This window comes from Amblyomma mixtum, chromosome 3 (genome assembly GCF_055824585.1).
Source record: "Amblyomma mixtum isolate Tamu chromosome 3, ASM5582458v1, whole genome shotgun sequence".
NCBI classification, from domain to species: Eukaryota; Metazoa; Arthropoda; class Arachnida; order Ixodida; family Ixodidae; genus Amblyomma; species Amblyomma mixtum.
In genome coordinates, this window is record NC_143014.1 from 32,345,915 (window position 1) to 32,364,630 (window position 18,716).

Below are 18,716 nucleotides of genomic sequence, written 5' to 3' on the forward strand. Positions count from 1 at the left end.
CACCCCCGCCGCGGAGCCAACGAGCAACTTCTGTCGCTGCTGCTCGTCGTTGTTCACTGCTATTTCCTTTCGTTTTTGTAACATAAAGAAAATAATATACACCGATAGGCAAGGAATGGTGTAGAGAGGGCATTTATGAGTCGCTGTGAGAAAGGCGCACTGGTGAATCCTGAAAGGGGATAGCGTTTCGTAAGTTGCGGTAAATGCCCCACCGTGCCCTTCGTGCAATACTATCACCTCAAAAACTAAATAGACCATGCAAACGGCTCACGATTTGATTTCAGGGCAGCTGTAAATGAGGAGTATTATAAATGGACCCTGAGGACAAATTGAGGTAAACCATGATTGATGGATTACCGCTTTATAATGACAGAATGACTACTTTGACAAAAAACGTAGGTTTTCTAATCCAGAATGGCAAAAAATTGAAGACAGGTATCGCCACTGTCGCCTGTTTCCGCAAGTGATGTCAAGTGATGTTTTTATTCACTACAACTGAAAATTTAAAAGGGCTCTGAAAGGGGTCCTCAAAAAGGTGCGGTATTCTTGGGATGACCAAATATTTTAGGGGAATCCCCCAAGGTGGAGTAGAATTGTAATAAGGGAGTCCCTTATTACTATTCTTGGGATGTTAACGGACGGCTCTAGCAAGAATTTTTAGAATGCGTTCTGTAGAAGCTTAGTTAACTGTAGTCAAACTTTGAATTTCAGCGTCTGCGCGCCTCGCTCTCTCCTCTCGCCACTTTTTGCATGCTCAAAGGCCGGCACTCCTCGCGCGCGGGAATTCCCCGGGTGTACAAGCTTCCTGACTCGCCGAACCGACGCTGCTGACTGGCCGCGGACATGGTAGCTGCGGCTGAAAGAAACTAACCAACAGACGTCTCTGAACAGAATTACGCAGGAGCGTGCGGCGGAAGAGGGCGCAAGCATGAAAAAGTCGCTAGGAAGGACTCGCCAACTTTCGCGCTCGATTGTGGGTTCTCTGCTGCGTGCAGAAGAGTATTATTTGCTCATGACGACAGAATGTAGGGATTGAGCCAGTTTATGTGCTCTCCTCAGACGATTTTTCAGAGCCCCTTTAATGAAGTATGATGATTATGGTGATTGTATTAAAACCTTAATGGCGCAAGGACCTCTTTGTCCAAAGAGCGTCACGGCACAAGGTGTCAATTTACTGGTGATGCTGATGGCACATGCCCACGTCTTCACAGTGAAATCGCTTCTCTCTACTCTCGTCTGCTGATCTGCTTTAAGCACGGCACAGCAGCGCACGAATGCATTGCTGTGGGGGGCCCCTCCTCTCCCCCTCTCCCGATTTCTTGCGCCTTCTTCCGCAGCTGCATTTCTACGCACTTTCGAGAGCGAAAAGAAAGGGCACCCAAGGCCACCGCTGTGCGCACGGGTGACTTGTGGCGCTGGAAAACAAAGCACTGGTCTCCTGCAACCTCCCCCAGCCTCCAGAACAAAGGGGCAATAGAGTATAACAGGTGACAGCGTCGGTCCAAACAATGTTCCTCAAACATTTAATATTTTAGGGATGACCAGCATTGTTACGACGTTGTCGCAGAAAAATAAAACGCGAAATGTCACGCATATATAAAAAGGACATGCTGCAGGGAAAGCAAGAGTCTAAACAGCAAAATACGCACGAATTTTCGCCAAGTGCGAGCCAATTCTTCCACTACATCGCCCGTCGCCCACTAACAGACCCACTGAAACCCATCGAAAATGCGCCGCCGTGCTGGCTCAGTGGTTATGGTGCTTGGCTGCTGACCCGAAAGACGCGGGTTCGATCCCGGCCGCGGCGGTTGAATTTCTTTGGGGGAGAAATTCTAGAGGCCCGTGTACTGTGCGGTGTCAGTGCACGTTAAGGAACCCCATGTGATTGAAATTTCCGGAGCCCTTCACTAAGGCGTCCCTCATAGCCTCTGTCGCTTTGGGACGTTAAACCCCAATAAACCATAAACTACAGAAATTGCAGCAAGCAGGGCATGGTAAGGCTAAAGTCCCTAGGTCAGCTGATGTAGGGACTATAGCTAAGGCGAGGCAAGCAAGCAAGCAAGCAAAGCAATTAAGCCAAGCAATTAAGGCAAGCAAGCAAGCAAAGCAATTAAGCCAAGCAAGCATGCAATCAAGCAAGCAAAGCAAGCAAGCAAGCAAGCAAACAAGCAAGCAAAGCAATTAAACCAAGCAAGCACGCAAGCAAGCACACTTCCTATAGCTCAATATATCTTTCAGTCGGCAAACGTATCGTTCATCGCCACAGTTTCCTTTTACTGCTTAAACAGTACTGGCAGAATGCTTAATCAACCACGCCGTTTTGCTAAGTCTTGCATGAACAAAATTTCTACTGACCAACGTATTACGCACCTTTAGACGTCAAGGCTTTCTGCCCTCTGCAGACACAGTCGTACTTTGTGTGAAAATAAGGCCCTGACAAAACGCAGCAACTGTAAAAAGTTTATTCGGAGAGGAGTTCCCGGGTTCGAACACGGCGGCGGCGGCGTTTCGAAGGAGGCGAAACGCAAAGGCGCCCGTGTGCTGTGCGATCTCAGTGCATGTTAAAAGATCGCCAGTTGGTCGAAATTATTCCGGAGCCATCCACTATGGAACATCTTTCTCTCTTTATTCTTCCACTCCCACCTTCCTCCCTTCTCTTACTGCGCGGATACGGGTGTCCACAGAGATGTGAAACAATTTCTGCGCCATTTCCTTTCCACAAAAATGAATATTCAGTTTTTTCAAAAAGTTTATCAACACAAGCAATGTACACAAACTCGTGTCAGGCTCGCTAATAGGTCTGCTGGGTGAGACTTTCTCCTTCGGTGTTATGTATCTCCAGGCGTATCTTCGGCCATTGTTCGCATGACAAACCGACTTCGTGCAGATCTCAGTACCCCGTATTTGTTCACATTAAATCCAGATTATTTGAGCAGCTCTAATAATACTAGAATCAACGTGGTCTCCCTGATTCCAGTGAGGTTCAGCTGTAAAGCTCACTTAGCATTCCCAAATGCGTAAGTTCTTATCTGAAGGTTGTCCCTCGATTATTATGTTCCGCAGCATGCCGAATTAATGGCAGCAATTAGTGCAGCCTCGAGAAAACATTCCTTTCTGAGTTGATAACCAAGCGCTTACCCAGTCAGTTGTACGCAAACTGGTAAATCCCTTAAAGCGAACAGCTACTTTTGCTTTTTTTTTGACGAATACTGCATAAGCTTAAGCGATCGAAGCCGAAATTTGTTTACGCCTGAAGCTAAACGCACGCCTTTTCATACTGGTCGACATTAGCGCAGGCAGGCACGATGACAACTTTCCGTCAACATCGCTTTCCACGTGTGCCCTGTGCCTGCAGTGTGTGCATAAAACCCGAGGTGAACGCCCAAGACAGCTGCTGCCACCAGCCCCAGCCGGCGTCGTGCAACTGCGGAGCGCGCAGCCGACCCTCGGCAGCCGCCAGCCACCAAACGATGATCGCGCACGCTTGATAATGGGCGCAGCCACAACAAAACAGAGCTGTCCTTAAAATGTTTGCACGTTTCCGCGAACGGTAACGACATTTGGTGGCTCGTCATTTGGAAGCCACCTTCATATTATGGTTTGGTTTATTGGGGTTTAACGTCCCAAAGCAACTGAGGCTATGAGGGACAACGTAGTGAAGGGCTCCGGAAATTTCGACCACCTGAGGTTCTTTAACGTGCACTGACATCGCACAGCACACGGGCCTCTAGAATTTCGCCTTCATCGAAATTCAACCGCCGCGGCCGGGAACGAACCCGCGTCAGCAGCCGAGCGCCGTAACCACTGAGCCACCGCGGCGGGTCCTTCATATTATGGTCTTCGGGGGATATACGGTGTGTTTCACCTAACACTTTCCACATTTTTTTTTTTTAAATAGGCTTTTTTTAGTTAGAAGAGCGTTTTTGTGGCATAGCGCTAACAGCGGTGCAGTACGTCAGAATACAAAGTTAGCTTTTAACTATTAGTTTTAGGCTCCTTAACCACTGAGAGGCGTGTAGCCCGCCGTAATATCCGTATCAGTTTTTAGAATATCGAAAATACCGTGAGGGGCAAAACCACAAAACAGGACCGGACAGAGGCTGACGGCAACACAAGGCGGTTCTAACAAATGAACATTTATTGGTTGGTTATTGGGGTTTAACGTCCCAAAGCAACTCAGGCTGTGAGGGACGCCATAGTGAAGGGCTCCAGAAATTTCGACCACCTGGGGTTCTTTAACGTGCACAGACATCGCACAGCACACGGGCCTCTAGAATTTCGCCTTCATCGAAATTCAGCCACCGCGGCCGGGATCGAACTCGAGTCTTTCGGGTGAGCAGCCGAGCGCCGTAACCACTGAGCCACCGCGGCGGGGCGAACATTTATTGAAGAACAGCAGCGCTTATATGGATCAGTCGCGCGGGTAATCTGCAAACAATCGTGAAATGAAGATGAAGCATGAGAAAACAATTCAGTGGCAACCATGACGAAAGCAATCGGCACGTGGAAGGGAAGGAACCAAGCAAGGATGACACAACCACCTGCTCAAAACCAAACAAAAACAACCTTGGGAGGCAGAGACAGAAACGCTAATTCTTTCTGAAAAATGGGCACAGAAGGCGTGCTGACACACTTATCTGGCTCCGACCTCAAGATGGCAACAGCCTCGACAATTTCTCTTTCTGGGTCTGTGAAGACTTCTACACCAAATCAACCTGTGTTAGCACCATCGAAGTGGAAATCAAAGGCCTTCTTGTTTTGATGCTCCCATTTAAACTATCTCGTTCGCGTTTCACTCGACGCTGATATAGTTCAGACATGGACAGGCTAACCTGAAATCACCGAGCAACGACCGAAAACTACCAGTGGCTCCGTGAAACTACGAGTATAATGAACGAACAGAAGCCGGCACTAGAATGCTCCCGGTTAGCTTCTGAGTGGAATGGCCCAGTGGTGATGACGTATATGTGAAGGTACATACGCGAAACTAAACGGCAGAGGCAAAACGCCAGTCGGAAAATTGCTATAGTACAGAGAGCTCGTGTGCGGATCGCAAAAACGATACAACAAGGTGAAATAAAGGCACGCCCTTCGGCTAGCCTAACTCCGAATAAGCTGACCCCGGCACGCTTGTCTGCACTTTCATTCTGCAGGCGTAAATAAACAAGCTTCGTGAGTGGACATTTGGCAGAAAACTCGTTTTCTCTGCCTGTCTCTCATGCTATACAGAACCTTTGGTAAATGGTCCAGTATTTGTTCGGAATCGAGCTGTTTTTTAGGTGGCGAACAGGAACAGGAACGTGGTCTCCCTAGCGCCCCACATATCAACTACACACGCGGCAAACTGTGCCGCTTCAGCTCAGCGTGACACATTTAATAGAAACTGTGTCGTCTTTCCAATTTTCGCCCGCAGCATACGTCTGTGCGCCTAATCTCACGTGACATCTCTAGTTTCTTGTCTGCTATTGACTTAATATAATTATGCTTGATGATGCAGTGCGTAGCATGCTGACTGTCCGCAAACGTCAACTAGCTATATTACATTACAAAGACGCATATGCTAGTTGACTTATAATTTCTGATTTTACGCCATAACACGACACTGGTGATGGTGTCGACACACATAGGAAATGCTCGTAAGAGGAAATGAGGCATGAACCAAATAACGACATCCAGCTGTGGTGTGAACTGTCGAAAGCTGCGCGAACGTTTGAAAAAGAAAATAGTGGTGGGGGGGTGTAGCAATTTGTCTCAAATAAGCTAGTTTGGCCATCTTTATATGTACCGACGGGGCAGTTGTACGTTTCATATTGTGCTTGTGACGTTTTTGTCCCCCTTACTTTCAGTGCCCTCCGGGGCCCTGCAAGGTTTTATAAATAAATAAATAAATAAATAAATAAATAAATAAATAAATAAATAAATAAATAAATAAATAAATAAATAAATAAATAAATAAATAAAGGACACCCTGCGCATCAGCAGGCGGGCATCTTAATTATCACAACCATATTGTGTCGTAGTCGTCCGCGGAAAGCTCTTGCATCGGTATCGTGCCACAGTGCGGGGGTTAATAGCAGAGAACAAGAAAATAACTTCCACACTCGGAACGGGAAGTTTCCACATCCGGGCGTTGGAGGTCGTTCAGCAGGTTACCGCGCGTTTCACTGCCCGCGAAGGCGGCCAAAACGCGCACGGGCGCTGACTCTGACGGCCGTCGCATGCGCCGAGGGGTCGCAGTGTTTACGCGCCTCTGCAGCGCAGCAGAGGGTACCGCGCTAACCTGTACTCGCTACGTGACGTCGAGGCAGGGCCGCTCCACCGAGACGCTTTGTCACTGACGTCACCGCATGCGTTCGACGGCGCAGGCTGTCTCCATGCGGGCCTCGAAAGTCTGCACTGCCGGAAAGACAGCTGCGGCAACTTCCGCTACAGCTCGCAGTCGATGCGGAGGCAATTTTTCAGACCGTCGCACTTGCCGTGAGCGCCGTATCCCATGCAATGCGAGCTAGCAATAAAATTTTCGGGTGAAAGGCGCATTTCCAAGGATATTGACTAGGGAATTCTTCCTCGCTAGTTAGTTGTTTGGTTAGCTGGTTTTTGTTCTTTGTTTGTTTGTTTGTTTGTTTTTCTGAAGATCACGCGGTTGGGGCGGAAGGGATCGACACTGACTTTAACACCATATCTTACTTCGTTACTAAAAATCTTGGCACGAAAACATTCCTGCATCTCATCTCTACTGAAACTTCACCGCCCTTGGCTGAGATTCAAGCATTTGACTCTGGAAGAAGCGACGCAGCACTTTAATTAACGCTGAACCCTAGACAACCTCCGCATGTTAATCATTACCCTCCGCTTACGTACACACGCAAAGAAAGAACCGCGAATGAATGCTCGCAGGACGTAAAATTATCAGCGCGTTAGTGCGTAAGGACCGCACCCCTCTTTGGCTGGAATACAAGTGGCCGCTCTTTATACAGGAGTAATTTGCGAACAGTTCGGCAGGCTATTCACAGAGGACAGTCATGAGGATCATGTGCCACTTACATTTGTCATTTGCATGTTCCACCTGACTGCCAGGTATATAACGCTTCCTGCACTTTCTGCCACTAGAAAAGAGTGGAGTGGCATCGATGAAAACTTGAGTTGCGCAGTAAGTCCAGCAGGAAGGAAAGACGGGAGAGCTGGTGAAAAGGTGGCGAATCGGGCTTGTTAGTATGTCTTGAGCCGCAGCCCCCAAGAGTGGGAGATGCATTCCCAAATAGCGCGAAAGGCAGAGTGGAAGTAACGCCATTTCTTTACTTAGGGAACTGTTACGTGCCCTAACCCACACAGTGCCACACACCGTGTCCAGCAGTTTGGTTACAAAGCGGGGTACAGTTGTTACATTTAAGATACCGTGGCGTCACGGTATAGTCTGCCGACGACACATGATTACAAGTTCATCCTTTCTTTTACACCGAGGGTGCAAGAAGTGCGCACTGTACGTCTTGCACCGCGACTAAAATATTGGAAAGGAGCGAGAAGTAAGCATGCGCTGCCTCCTTTGCGTAACTCTGCTAACGCCTGTATGGCTGCTGAGCAGCTACACGTATTCGCAGAAACTATAAGCGAGGATTTGTTGAATGTGGCGTATATGTGGCGATTTCTTCACGCAAAGCTAGGGCGGGGCGACCAAAACTGGGAGAACGCAGAGGCTGCCGTACCGAGGCAGCGCTAGTTCCAATAATCGTGTTTTGATCACGCAAGATCGTTCTCCCGCTTCGCTTGCCCAAGAAAGGTACAGCGGTGGGACCGCTCCCCGGCAATTTTATTATCTGGGATCGCAAAACAGGACGTATTCTGCCCCAGAGGCTTTTAACCTTTCTGCAGTTGCAAAGTTTGTTGTGAACATGCGTGATTAAAAGCCGACGGTTACGGTACGCTACGGGTGAATGCGCGGTTTATTCAAGTTCATTTGTGGTCGGCCCAGCGATACATCAGCCAATGATTTCGATTGTTTTTCTTTTTCAGTCTTTGCTTATTTTTCGTTTCGCCATTTATGCGCTGCATCAGCGCAGCCTGAGTCAGCATGCGTGACCAATGATATCGCGGGCTCTCTGCGAGCTTATATGCGGCCGTTATTTCCCTCAAGAGGGGAAAAAGAACAGAGGTTGCACGCGTGGCTTTAGCTGAGCGTCCAGTCAAAAATTAATGTTTTCCCATCCTATTCCAGGGAGATTGCTCAGATGTCTTTGTGATTAGCGATTCAGAATGAGCAAGTCTGGCATATCTTCGTCAGACGCAAACAAAAGTTCGGTATGTCAGCGTTAATCTAAATATGTTTCTCAAGTCTGGGAGCCATATAGTTCTAACAGTTCTTTCTTTAGGACCTTTATTCATGATCTGTGCTTCGTATGTGTTGAGGAACGTGCAACAATATCCTATGACGCAAATTTAGCTAAATATATGCGCGGAAGAGTACACATTTCAATCAAAATTAGAAATAATCTCATGGCGAAGCGCGAGAACCATAGGAGTCGTTTGGCCACTGGAGGCAAGACTCTGCAGACAAAAGCAACCAACTTGGACGGCTGTTCAGAGCGCCGCTGTTCTGGTGAAAGTGAACACATGGGAAAGTGAGTACTGTCGAGCTGCCAATGGCGCTCTTAAGCTGCAGAACTGATACGTTAAAAAAATCGTAAAGTACAGGTCTGCATTATAATGTACTACATGAGGTCTGACGAGGATATGGTACGTGACTGCACTAAACCCTCTTGCCCCTGCCTTAGGAACGCCAAGTGCCTCCATTCACCTGCAGTCTGGCTCAGATCAGAACATAAACAGCACTGCGGAGTTCAATGTTCAGCTATAGCGGTGTAGGCGCAGAGCTGACGCTGCTCAGAGGTCAATCCGATAACCGCCAGACGTGACTGGAAGTTGTCAAGCAAGAGTCCCAAGTTGTAATGCAGGCGGTGTCGAGCATCGTCGCAGGCTGCAGTTCCTCGGCGTAAAGGAAGAAGACGTTGTCGAGCACGTTCCAAGCGGCGGTACACGCGTATCAGTCACACTGTTGAGAGCGGCGGCTTCCCATAACAGAGATGCAGCCTGACTACGCCCACTGCAGGGCAAAGGCCTCTCCCATGTCTCTCCAATTAACCTTGTCCTTTGTCAGTTGCGGCCATCCTATCCACGCAAGTCATGTACAAACGAAGCGCGAACTCACAACTCTTTATTCGACATGGAATTCTTGCTTTATATACGTTATTTTTCTAGCACATACTTCGTTCGGTTTCTGTATCATTATTATTTTCCCTATTATATACGTTTGGCCGTACCCCTATACATCACTTTATACCGTTTCTGATTAGTGTTGCTTCAGTTTCTCTCAAAACGGAGAGACAAGCTTGTTTTACTGAGATCACTTATTATTAACCTTCGTTTGTACCAACTTCATGCAGTTACTGTTCTGACATAACAATATAATTTTACTACAGTTATTTTCGACCATGTATTTCCCAGGAATAAAACAACCTCCCCACTGTAGTTGTAGCCATTAATGGTAACAATAATTCTTGAGCAGCGCTGGTGAAGAAGAGATGGAATCACGATCTGAGTTTCTCACGTCCCATGTTCATGCTATTTTAACCTGCTCTCTTCCGAAGAAGCACACGCATAATCAGAGTGTGGGTGCATCCTCTTGCCCTGAGGCCACGTGAAACGAGAAAAAAAAAATGCTCAGCCGACTTTCTCCGGTGTCTTTCGATGTCCTCATGGGGCTCGGTGTGTTCTAGGTGTATACGTGCCGCACTGCTCTGCGAAGAACTGCAGAGTAACATGCAGTCCATGAAGCAACAGTCCACAAGCGCCTAATAAGCTGCATGGTGCACTGTCCGCATATCGCGGGCCCCGGAGCTTCGCTCGCATGGGGTCGTTGCACTGTGCACGTGTCGTCGTCTCCTCGAACTTGAACAGGAAAGTGCGCACCGCAGAGCTTTGCATGTTTACAACAGACTCGATATGCATTTGGCTATGTACAGTCTTTGCCAAAAGTAACTAGGCTGCACGGTTTGCTCCTCAGTCCTGTATTAAGGCTATTATGCCAGCCCTCAAGCCCTAAATCTCTGTATGGTAAGGAGAACCCCTGTTCTCACTTTCAAAGAACTTTTTGATCTTCAGGGACGCTCTGAGGGCTGTACTATACGAATGAGAAGCAAACCATGCAGCCTGGTTACTTTTGGCAAAGACTGTACGTTCGGATGCTTACTATTCGACGAGCCTCCCTACATGCTCGTCCTTCCGAGAGTAATCCGATTAACTTCGCTCGAAAGGCTTCATTACTGGCGGCACCTTATCGCCACGATAGCAGAAAATTTTCAGGCAGCTGCGTTCCCCCTCGCTTTCGTAACCGCATCTGTAGGCCAATTCTTTCATGAGTATCGGTCACCCCAACGTGGAGACGCCAAGTGTTTCACTTGTCCGCCGACACCTTTTCTTGTTATAACTTGTTTTTTATAGTTACTATTTCTTGCGCAGCGCCGTCCGCGCCTGTACTTGCATCGAAACAACGATTTATTTAACGCTACATGATCTTGATGTTTACCACGCGAGTTTTATTTGCGCAGACTATCGATTCCATGTCCATTGAATTACAGGAACTCTGAAAAGTCCACTGACATAGGAATTATTCTTACTAAGTGGTACAACTTCGCAGACCTGGCTCTCACGCAGTCGCTAAGGGCACGCACACGCGGCTTCGGAGGTCGCGGTGGCGAGGTGCCAAGTGGCGCGCATACCTGGGAGAAAGCCGCTCTCCGCGGGCAGCCCCTCTTCGCGATTGCTATTCAGCTCGCGTCGGGTGGCTTTTAGATTTCCTCGGTCCGTTATCGGGGGAAGCTAATTAACTGTTCTTCTTGTACGCCCACCGAGTACCGTACGCACTCTTGAAGTATAGCCTTTGATCTTGGGCAGGTTGGGTGCAGTCGCTCCTGTTCTCTCCCGGAACGTCTGTGCCGCGACGCAACTTGTTGTAGGTAGCCGCTTCGGTATTCCGTTCGCGGCAGCCGGTACGCTTCCTGTCGTCGGAACGTCAACAAGTTGACTAAGTATGATGGCCAACCTGGTTGCTGCCGCAGTGTTCGCGGTTATCAATACGATCCTCCCAAGCACTGGCTGGATGTTAACCCCCGAATTAAAGGGGCAGCATCCATCCATTATTTGGCAGTTATTTGACAAAAAGAAGAGCAGCAACACAAGCTAAATGCGTCAGAGAAACAAAAAGAGATAATCGCATTTTCACATGGCGATACGCGCTATATTTTGTATGCACAGACTGATCAAGGGAGTTGACATCCGCGCAGTCGATGTTCGGTAACAGCGAACAACCACCAAATATTTTCCGCTAATATACAGCCCTTACGATGACAAAAAGTAACCCCTTTGTGTGCGTTGCTGGAATAGTGCGTTGCTCACGGTCCAGTGCAGAATTGGCCTACCGCTTAGCAGGAGCCCGTGCGTTCCATTTCTGAACGCGCCGCCTGCATTTAGATGCGGCAAATGCAGACCGTCCCACCCGGGTCACAGGGTATACTGACGCGCCGTGAAGTAGAGGAGCACCCCTGCTACTGTGACGATCAAAAGTGTCCTCACCCTCGAGGATTTGGAGCCCTGGGGAAGCCGTACCGCAACGCCGAGAAGATACGGCCTCGGGACTCCTGAAAACGACAGCAGTAGCTGATGTTGGCTCACTACGGCCCGCCCGCTGTTTCGGCTCTTGTATACTTCCGCTTCAAAGCGAAAACAGGGACACAGAAGCACGCTCACGGACCGATGGCTCGATTTTCGGCACGCGATGACAAAAGGCTCCGACGAGCCAACGTTGAGTCGCTGCTTGCGAAGCTATAGCTTCCCTGTCATAACGATAGGATACACGCTTCGTTTTTAATGCGAGCAGAAGGCAAGACCTTTGAGAGCTATTTTTCCGCAAACCCATTCCTCCATCCCCTCGACCACTGGTCATACGACGGGCTGTGTAAGCAAGGTTGCAGTTTTTTCGAAGGGTCGTCCCGAGGCAAGCGCTCTGGGCCACAGAGGCGCTGTGGTATCCGGTCAGCATGGTGTAATGTCGAAGTATACTTCAGGTTTTTCAAAGTGCACTTTCGTGTCAGCCTTTCGTGAAGATGCGGCTCCTTGAGCCGTCGCATGTTGAACGTCGGTGCTAAGGGCAGAAAACATTGCACAATTATTCCGGGAGCGTCGCCTCGCGCAAACTTACGCACGCGTCACGATTTCCGAAGCTGCATTCGTAGACGCTTCGAAAGCGGTGCTAGTAAACTATGTGATGCTTACCGTGCGACCCACGCGACTACTTTAATCATCTGGAGCTGTCCAGTGCAGTTCAGCGCTATGCAATTGGCCGCAAAGAAGAATAAACGTCCTAATTAACTTTTTTTTCTGTTTTGCAGTTCTGGAAGATATACAACGCTGACGAACGTAAGTCCATTATACCGCTCGACGTTATTTTATATAATGGGAAGGTACTCGGAAATTTCGACTTTCAGACACTTCAAAACGCCAATAGTTCGACGTGTATTGAAATAATTACTTATGACTCCGCCAAATGTGTAGTTTTCGCATGAAGGTGACGTGCCGAATCATCGCACGGCCTACAGGGCGAAGCAAGATCGGTGGCAGCTGTTTTAGAGGGATGTCAACAATGCGGTCGCTAGCAGTCTGTCCACGTGACACGAAGACGCATTCCATGATTTCCAAGTGAACACCACATCACCGCGCCCCTATCACAAGAAATCTAACACCCTCTGCCCAGCATCACCAGCCCAAGTGAAAGGTGTGCAGAGCTGGAAACTGGCATTAACTTCTTCGTGCTCTACTGCTCTACTGTACAGCGATATTCGAAACTGCAAGTTGGAAGTGCGCTCAAAAGCATCCTCTTCGCGCGAACCACTTCATCGCTCCCGTACACGGGTCTCGCACAAATGTCATTTTTCCCCTTTGTCGTGCGTTTTATCAGACTCAACGCTTCGTGATAAAAAATCCCTGGTTGGAGCGTCATAGTTACTAAAACGTGCAACCCGCTTAAGTTGAGCATCCAGGCGCCATGGCCATCGGAGTTGAGTAAGTTGACAGGCTACTGAGTCTGTACAGTTTGTGCGAGCTGTGCATGCAGTCGCAGTCGAGCCATCGGAGCATGAAGGTGATCACTCTGGTTACGACTGAATAAGATGAACAAGCTTTTCCCGATGTGGTGATCACTTGCTCTCCAGTAAAAGTGACGGCGCAGGAAAGAGGAACAAGCGGATAGCTAAGCTCATGTATTTCGTTCAGCCTTCTTGTAAACATAGAACACTTAGATAATCAGCTTCAAATCGTGTCAAAGTGTGACTACGATTCAACGGCGACAAATGGTGCACTCAGGTCACTTCGGGTTCCGTTACTCCGTTTTCATAAACAAAAAAGTTAATCCCTTGAATCTCAAAAAAGATCATTTTTCCCTTATTTCTCACACACTTAGACAGAGCATAACTCCGCCACCTGCTACCAAACACATAACGCAGAATTTCCCAGCACTGTAAAGCATTCACAGGACAGGGCAATTGCAATAGCTGTCGCCGTTTATTCACCGTCCCACCGGAAAACATAATTTCTGCCAGCAAAATCCTGACAGTGCAAGTGACTCCACATAAATTACCTGTAGCGATAAATACCGTCGCTGCTAGAGAAACAGCTCCGCTTTCTGCTGACGTATGCTTGCGCGGCACTTGTGTGTACCTTAGACGCCAGGCAAAGCTTCTGGCTCGGCCACAGCTGGTTCAAAATTCTCGCTAGCGGAGCCCTCGGGGCCACTATAGCAGAGATCAAGTGTGAATTATTGCTTTGGTGGTGTGAGTACCCCGTAAAATATTAAGTGATGCCGTCATGCTTATGCGAAGCAGTGTTCCGCTGTGCCACGATGGAAAAGCCTTTAAACATTTATTTTTTGTTACCCGCACTTTTCATTTTCTTCCCCTTTTTTTTAGCTGTGCGTGGTATCAGAATCCACGGTATACGTTCTGAAGGCGAAAAGTTTGCGCGCGTTTACGTGCGACGGCCGTATTTCCGAGCCTCGGGTTGTTTTTCCTGTGCTACGCGCCAGTAGACATCGCAGTGTTTCATCCAAAACGGGGCACTATTCAGGCACACGCATCACAAGCACGGAGCACGATGCTATTCACTCTGTATCGGTCGGAGCAGCACGAGACGCCCGACTCCGTAACCTGACAGCGACGTCTTTGAGTGTGTGCGTGTGTGTGTGCGTGCGGGGGGGGGGGTGGGGGGGGGTTGCATGCTTGTAAGGTTCTGCCAACTCCAAAGCCGCCGTGGCTTCTTTTAAATAGGTTTGATTGCAAGAGCAGTGAAGTCCTTCTGAGCTTAACTTTCACGCCGATTCGCTTGGCAGGTTTATATGGTACTCAATTAAAATAAGACGACGCTCGTCTGGTTGTAAGAGTGCCTTTCGTTCGTTCTGTCTTTTGAAGGTATGAGACTGTTTGGAGCGCATTTCCCGCGCAGACTTAATAATCGAATTTTCAGCACTTTCGTTTTTCTTCAGCGGTTCGATTTTCTGGAAGGACATCTAACAGAGACAAATTCATTGAAATTATCCGCGTTTACAGTCTGATAATACTAAACAATTATTCGCACCCGCTGCGTACGTTTTCTGAGCGGTAGGCGATTGAGCTGTGAAGTTGCGCTAAGCACCCTCATCTTTACTTTCGCAAATAACGCCGTGTAGTACCTGCGAGGAAAAATCCATTGCAGTCGGCATGTATTGAGCGTGCTCATAAGCTTCAAACAAAGCACTGTATTCTGAATGCAGGGCCCGTATGTCCGAGTGCAGCGTCGGAGCAGCACCGTTCGAGAAGGGTCGTCGGAGGACGGGACGCCGGAGAGCCCGTCCCTTTCATGGTACGCACACCAACGGCGTTGGTGGCCGCATCGGCTAGCGTACTGAACCGGAGCCAGATTCGCAAGGCCGATTGAACGCCTGAGCACTATACCTGACGTGTACGCGCACGAGTGCTGACAAATCAGTCGATCGATCGATGAATCAACAAATTAACCGATGCCACAAACTTTCATGCAGACGGGAAACGTGTGGTGTGAAAAAAAAAAGAAAAGCTTCTCATACTCGGCTTCTCTGGACCAGATGTTTCAGCGAGCACTTTAAAAAATTCCTAAATATAGGGTGTTTGAAATATAAACAAAATATTTTCAGAGACACATTCTTAGCCGCAGCGGACGTCCCCTCAGGGACATCCTCTAGCTGCCATTGCATTTGCACTCTTACAACGAGTTGTTTTGATAGTGTTCTGATGAAACACGATCTTGAAAGGGCATTCCCATTTCACATGTTCGTTATACCACTGACCACTCATATTGTTTCAATGAAGCGTCATGTTCCACCTTCGCAGAACAGGTACTGCTACAAATGCCTGTATGAGGTAAGCTAAACCATAAATATAGCCCACGCGTACTTTAAACTCCATAAAAAGTGGTATTGTGGTACTACGAAGTCAGCATAAAGTCAGCATAAAGCGTTGGAAAGCGTTGGAAGTCAGCATAAAGCGTTGGAAAGTATTTCTTTCCAACGCTTCTTGCTTTGCCGTCCGCCTTTCAAAGTGTATTCCTTCTTTCTTTTTTGTGTGTTTTTTGATTGTGCACATTCCTTCATGGCTGATTGTCAATAGCATGTTTTCTTTCTTTGCCGCTGTTAAACTCACCTTAGCAATTGTTCAAGAACAATGTATCCACTCCTGCTTTGACTGCCAAGAGGCAGTTGGCAGTATTTGATAAATAAAATAAAAATAAATCATAAGGTGGCATTTTCTTTTCTAAGCAGAACCCCAAGAAGATTTTTCCTTTGAATGAATTAAATTTAGGAGTGCCTTCTAATTTTCGACAAATTAGAGCTAATTTCTTTCTCGGCACTAGCCGTTGGTCGAAGTAGACAGACTTTGTGATCTTCCGCTGCAGTGTAAAATCGAAAAAATCAGGCAAGAAAAAAAAAAACACACACGGACTAAATAAAACAATACACTTCTTTGCATGAGGGAAGTTGAAGAGGTTTCATCTTAATTTGTTGAGGTTTTTAATTACCGTTGAGAGATTAAGCTGATTTCTTCGTCTCATATTTTTCACGAACTTAACATGAGAAGACTAATTCCGTTGAGTGGCACCGTAATTTGATTTCACCCTTGCTTGACATTCCTTATCGCCTCTCCTGTAGCCGTATTGTAGTTTCGAAATGTAAACTTACAGCAACGACGTAAGTGAGACGGAGTTCTGTACGCCGTGTTTCAACCAGTAAGCAACGACATGCTAGTTGTCGCTGGATTTAACGCCCCCCGTTTAGAAAGCTGAGTACACTTTCTTTTTTCTTGTCCTTGCCAAAGCCACTACTCGTACCTTTGCCACACATGAGCTCAAAATTTTATATGAAAGCTCAAACCCATTACTAAGCATGAGTGCTTGTTCTCCCCTTTATGGTTTCCACATCCTTCACGCTATGACTCCTGCCAATAAAAATACTCCTCAAGTTAGCCCGCATAAGCAAGACCATATTTCATTTCAAATTCACGAACGCTCGCACGAAGGTGTCTTGCATACTAGGAGTGTTCTTTTATTTTGTGAATAGACAGCTAATATACATATAGAGATTAATTACTGCAGTTTTCGTTGGCTAAGGGTGCGGGATTATCAAGGACTGTGCTGTAAACCCATGCGTGCAGTTTAAAAAGAAATCCACTTGTTATCACAACGGTCCTCGTCCCTCTCTTCCCAGCCCGCGACCAGCAGGGGTAAGAGAAAAACAAAGGAGGCAAACATTGACGCATAGTTCAGCTTGAACGAAGTGATTTGTTTCGACAAGGCCGCCTGCTTGGTCGCCTGCACCCAATGTATACTTTCGCGCGTGCAGGCCAGCCTCCAGAAGAATGTGACCGGATTGTCCAAGCCTTTTCCGTTCTGTGGCGCCAGCATGATGACCGAGAGGCACCTCGTCACCGCTGCCCACTGCCTCAAGAAGTGAGTGCTCAGCCCAAAACCTTGAGCGGCCGCGTAAACTTGGTTCGGGCTAGCATGCACAGGCAGGAAAAACAAAGCGCGGCGCGGACAGACGGGGACACATGCTTTGTCCTTGCGCTAGTAACCGTGAATGTTGGTGTTTTTTTGCGTTTCCACTTCTATCCTCGTCCGTTCGCGCCGCCTTTTGCTTTTTTCGTATGCCTATGCTGCTGCATGTGTGTTCCGCCCCCGTTGGCCTCCCCAGCCCTGGACAGCCGCCACTGCGATCGTGAGAGTAATGGGGAACTCCGCGGAAGGCAAACCCAACACAGACCGCCTGCTTTTAAGCGGGATAATTCACCCGCATGCCAGCATTCGGTGTCACGGAGGAATGTGACATCGAGGCGTGCCGTCTGCGTATCCACGTCCATTACCTGTGACGTGCGGGAAGATAGCAGGAGTGAGTCTGCTTTATTTTCGTGCAAATGTTTAACGAGACATAGTGGTCAGTAGCACGGAGCTTAAGGGAACACCGAGGGCAAACAGAAGTTGACCTCTATCGATACGTTTTCATCACAGAGACCACTACCACCGGGCTTTTAGAAGCCTGAAAAGACCAGAACACGAGATACAGGTGTGGCCACCACCGGCCTATTTCGCAAGTGAAATCAGCTTCATGCGATACGGATCCCAGAGGCTACGCTATTCCGCCACCCACTTAAAAATGGTGGCAACTCGTTATTTTCGGTAAGGACGTCACGAGTCTTAGTCGACTCGCGGGGAGATTTTTAAGTCCAGTTTTCTTGTCCATAAATAGGTTTCCTAGATCCGGACAAAGAATAACAGCGAGGCAGAGCTGGAGAAACAACTTTTACTGACAACAAAAATTGGCTGGAGATTTCCTCGGTGTCCCTTTAACAATGGTACAGTACAAGAAAACGTTCGCGACCTCTCCAGAATCCTGTAGCTGTGGCGGAAAACGGGAAACCAGGAGCAAGTCCGGAGCACGATGTAAGAACAGGTGCTTCAATACTGGCACTGTTGTCAGATTGAATTAGTCGGTTCATAAGGCCATGTTTATCACCACTGACAATGAACCAACGGTATATCGACAGTGAATAAATTGGATTCAAACGTGGTTGTGTCTCCGTATAGCTAGCTCTCATCCTCTCATTATCCGCATAGCACGCGTGAAATCGCCATTGATTTTTTTTTTTTTTTACTGCTGGCAGCGCGTACGCCTTCTCTCGCCTCTTCGCTCGCTTCTCCTCCCCCCTCAAGGTCAACATCCGCTGCTCTTTATGCTTCCCCCCCCCCTCCCCCGGGCTCACGCCAGTTACCTCTGAACTGCACCCTCGCACCTCCTTTCTCCCTTTACAACACCACCCCCTTTCATCTCTATCCAGGCTACACCGAGTGCCGGACATTAATTATGAAACTGTAGCACTATACATGCTAAACCTTTAAACAACCTTGCTTACAGAGCATTCGTGTTGAAGAAATCCGCGCTTTGTTGTAAATAGTTCGAATTACACAGTGTGAATACATACAACGTTGTTACTTGGACTCCAAGCACTGCGCACCTGACGTTGTCGTTGCCACTGTCACTGCTGTTCATTAGCCTGGTTTAGTCTTCTGTGTTTACTTCTGAATCGCCCCAAGCGAAAGGCATACGCAAA

General features: G+C 48.0%; 1 protein-coding gene across 3 annotated transcripts in view; it reads left to right on the forward strand.

Moving 5' to 3' along the window:
• Positions 1-18,716, forward strand: part of LOC149349583 (trypsin-1-like) — a 60,618-nt gene that overhangs the window by 20,081 nt on the left and 21,821 nt on the right. The window contains exons 3-5 of one of the 3 annotated variants that reach the window (XM_089578596.1): positions 12,441-12,468; positions 14,852-14,940; positions 16,952-17,058. In XM_089578596.1, coding sequence (XP_089434722.1) covers positions 12,441-12,468; positions 14,852-14,940; positions 16,952-17,058 — 224 coding nt within the window. The remainder of the gene's footprint in view (positions 1-12,440; positions 12,469-14,851; positions 14,941-16,951; positions 17,059-18,716) is intronic. The other 2 variants (XM_089578595.1, XM_089578597.1) reach the window with 2 other exon arrangements.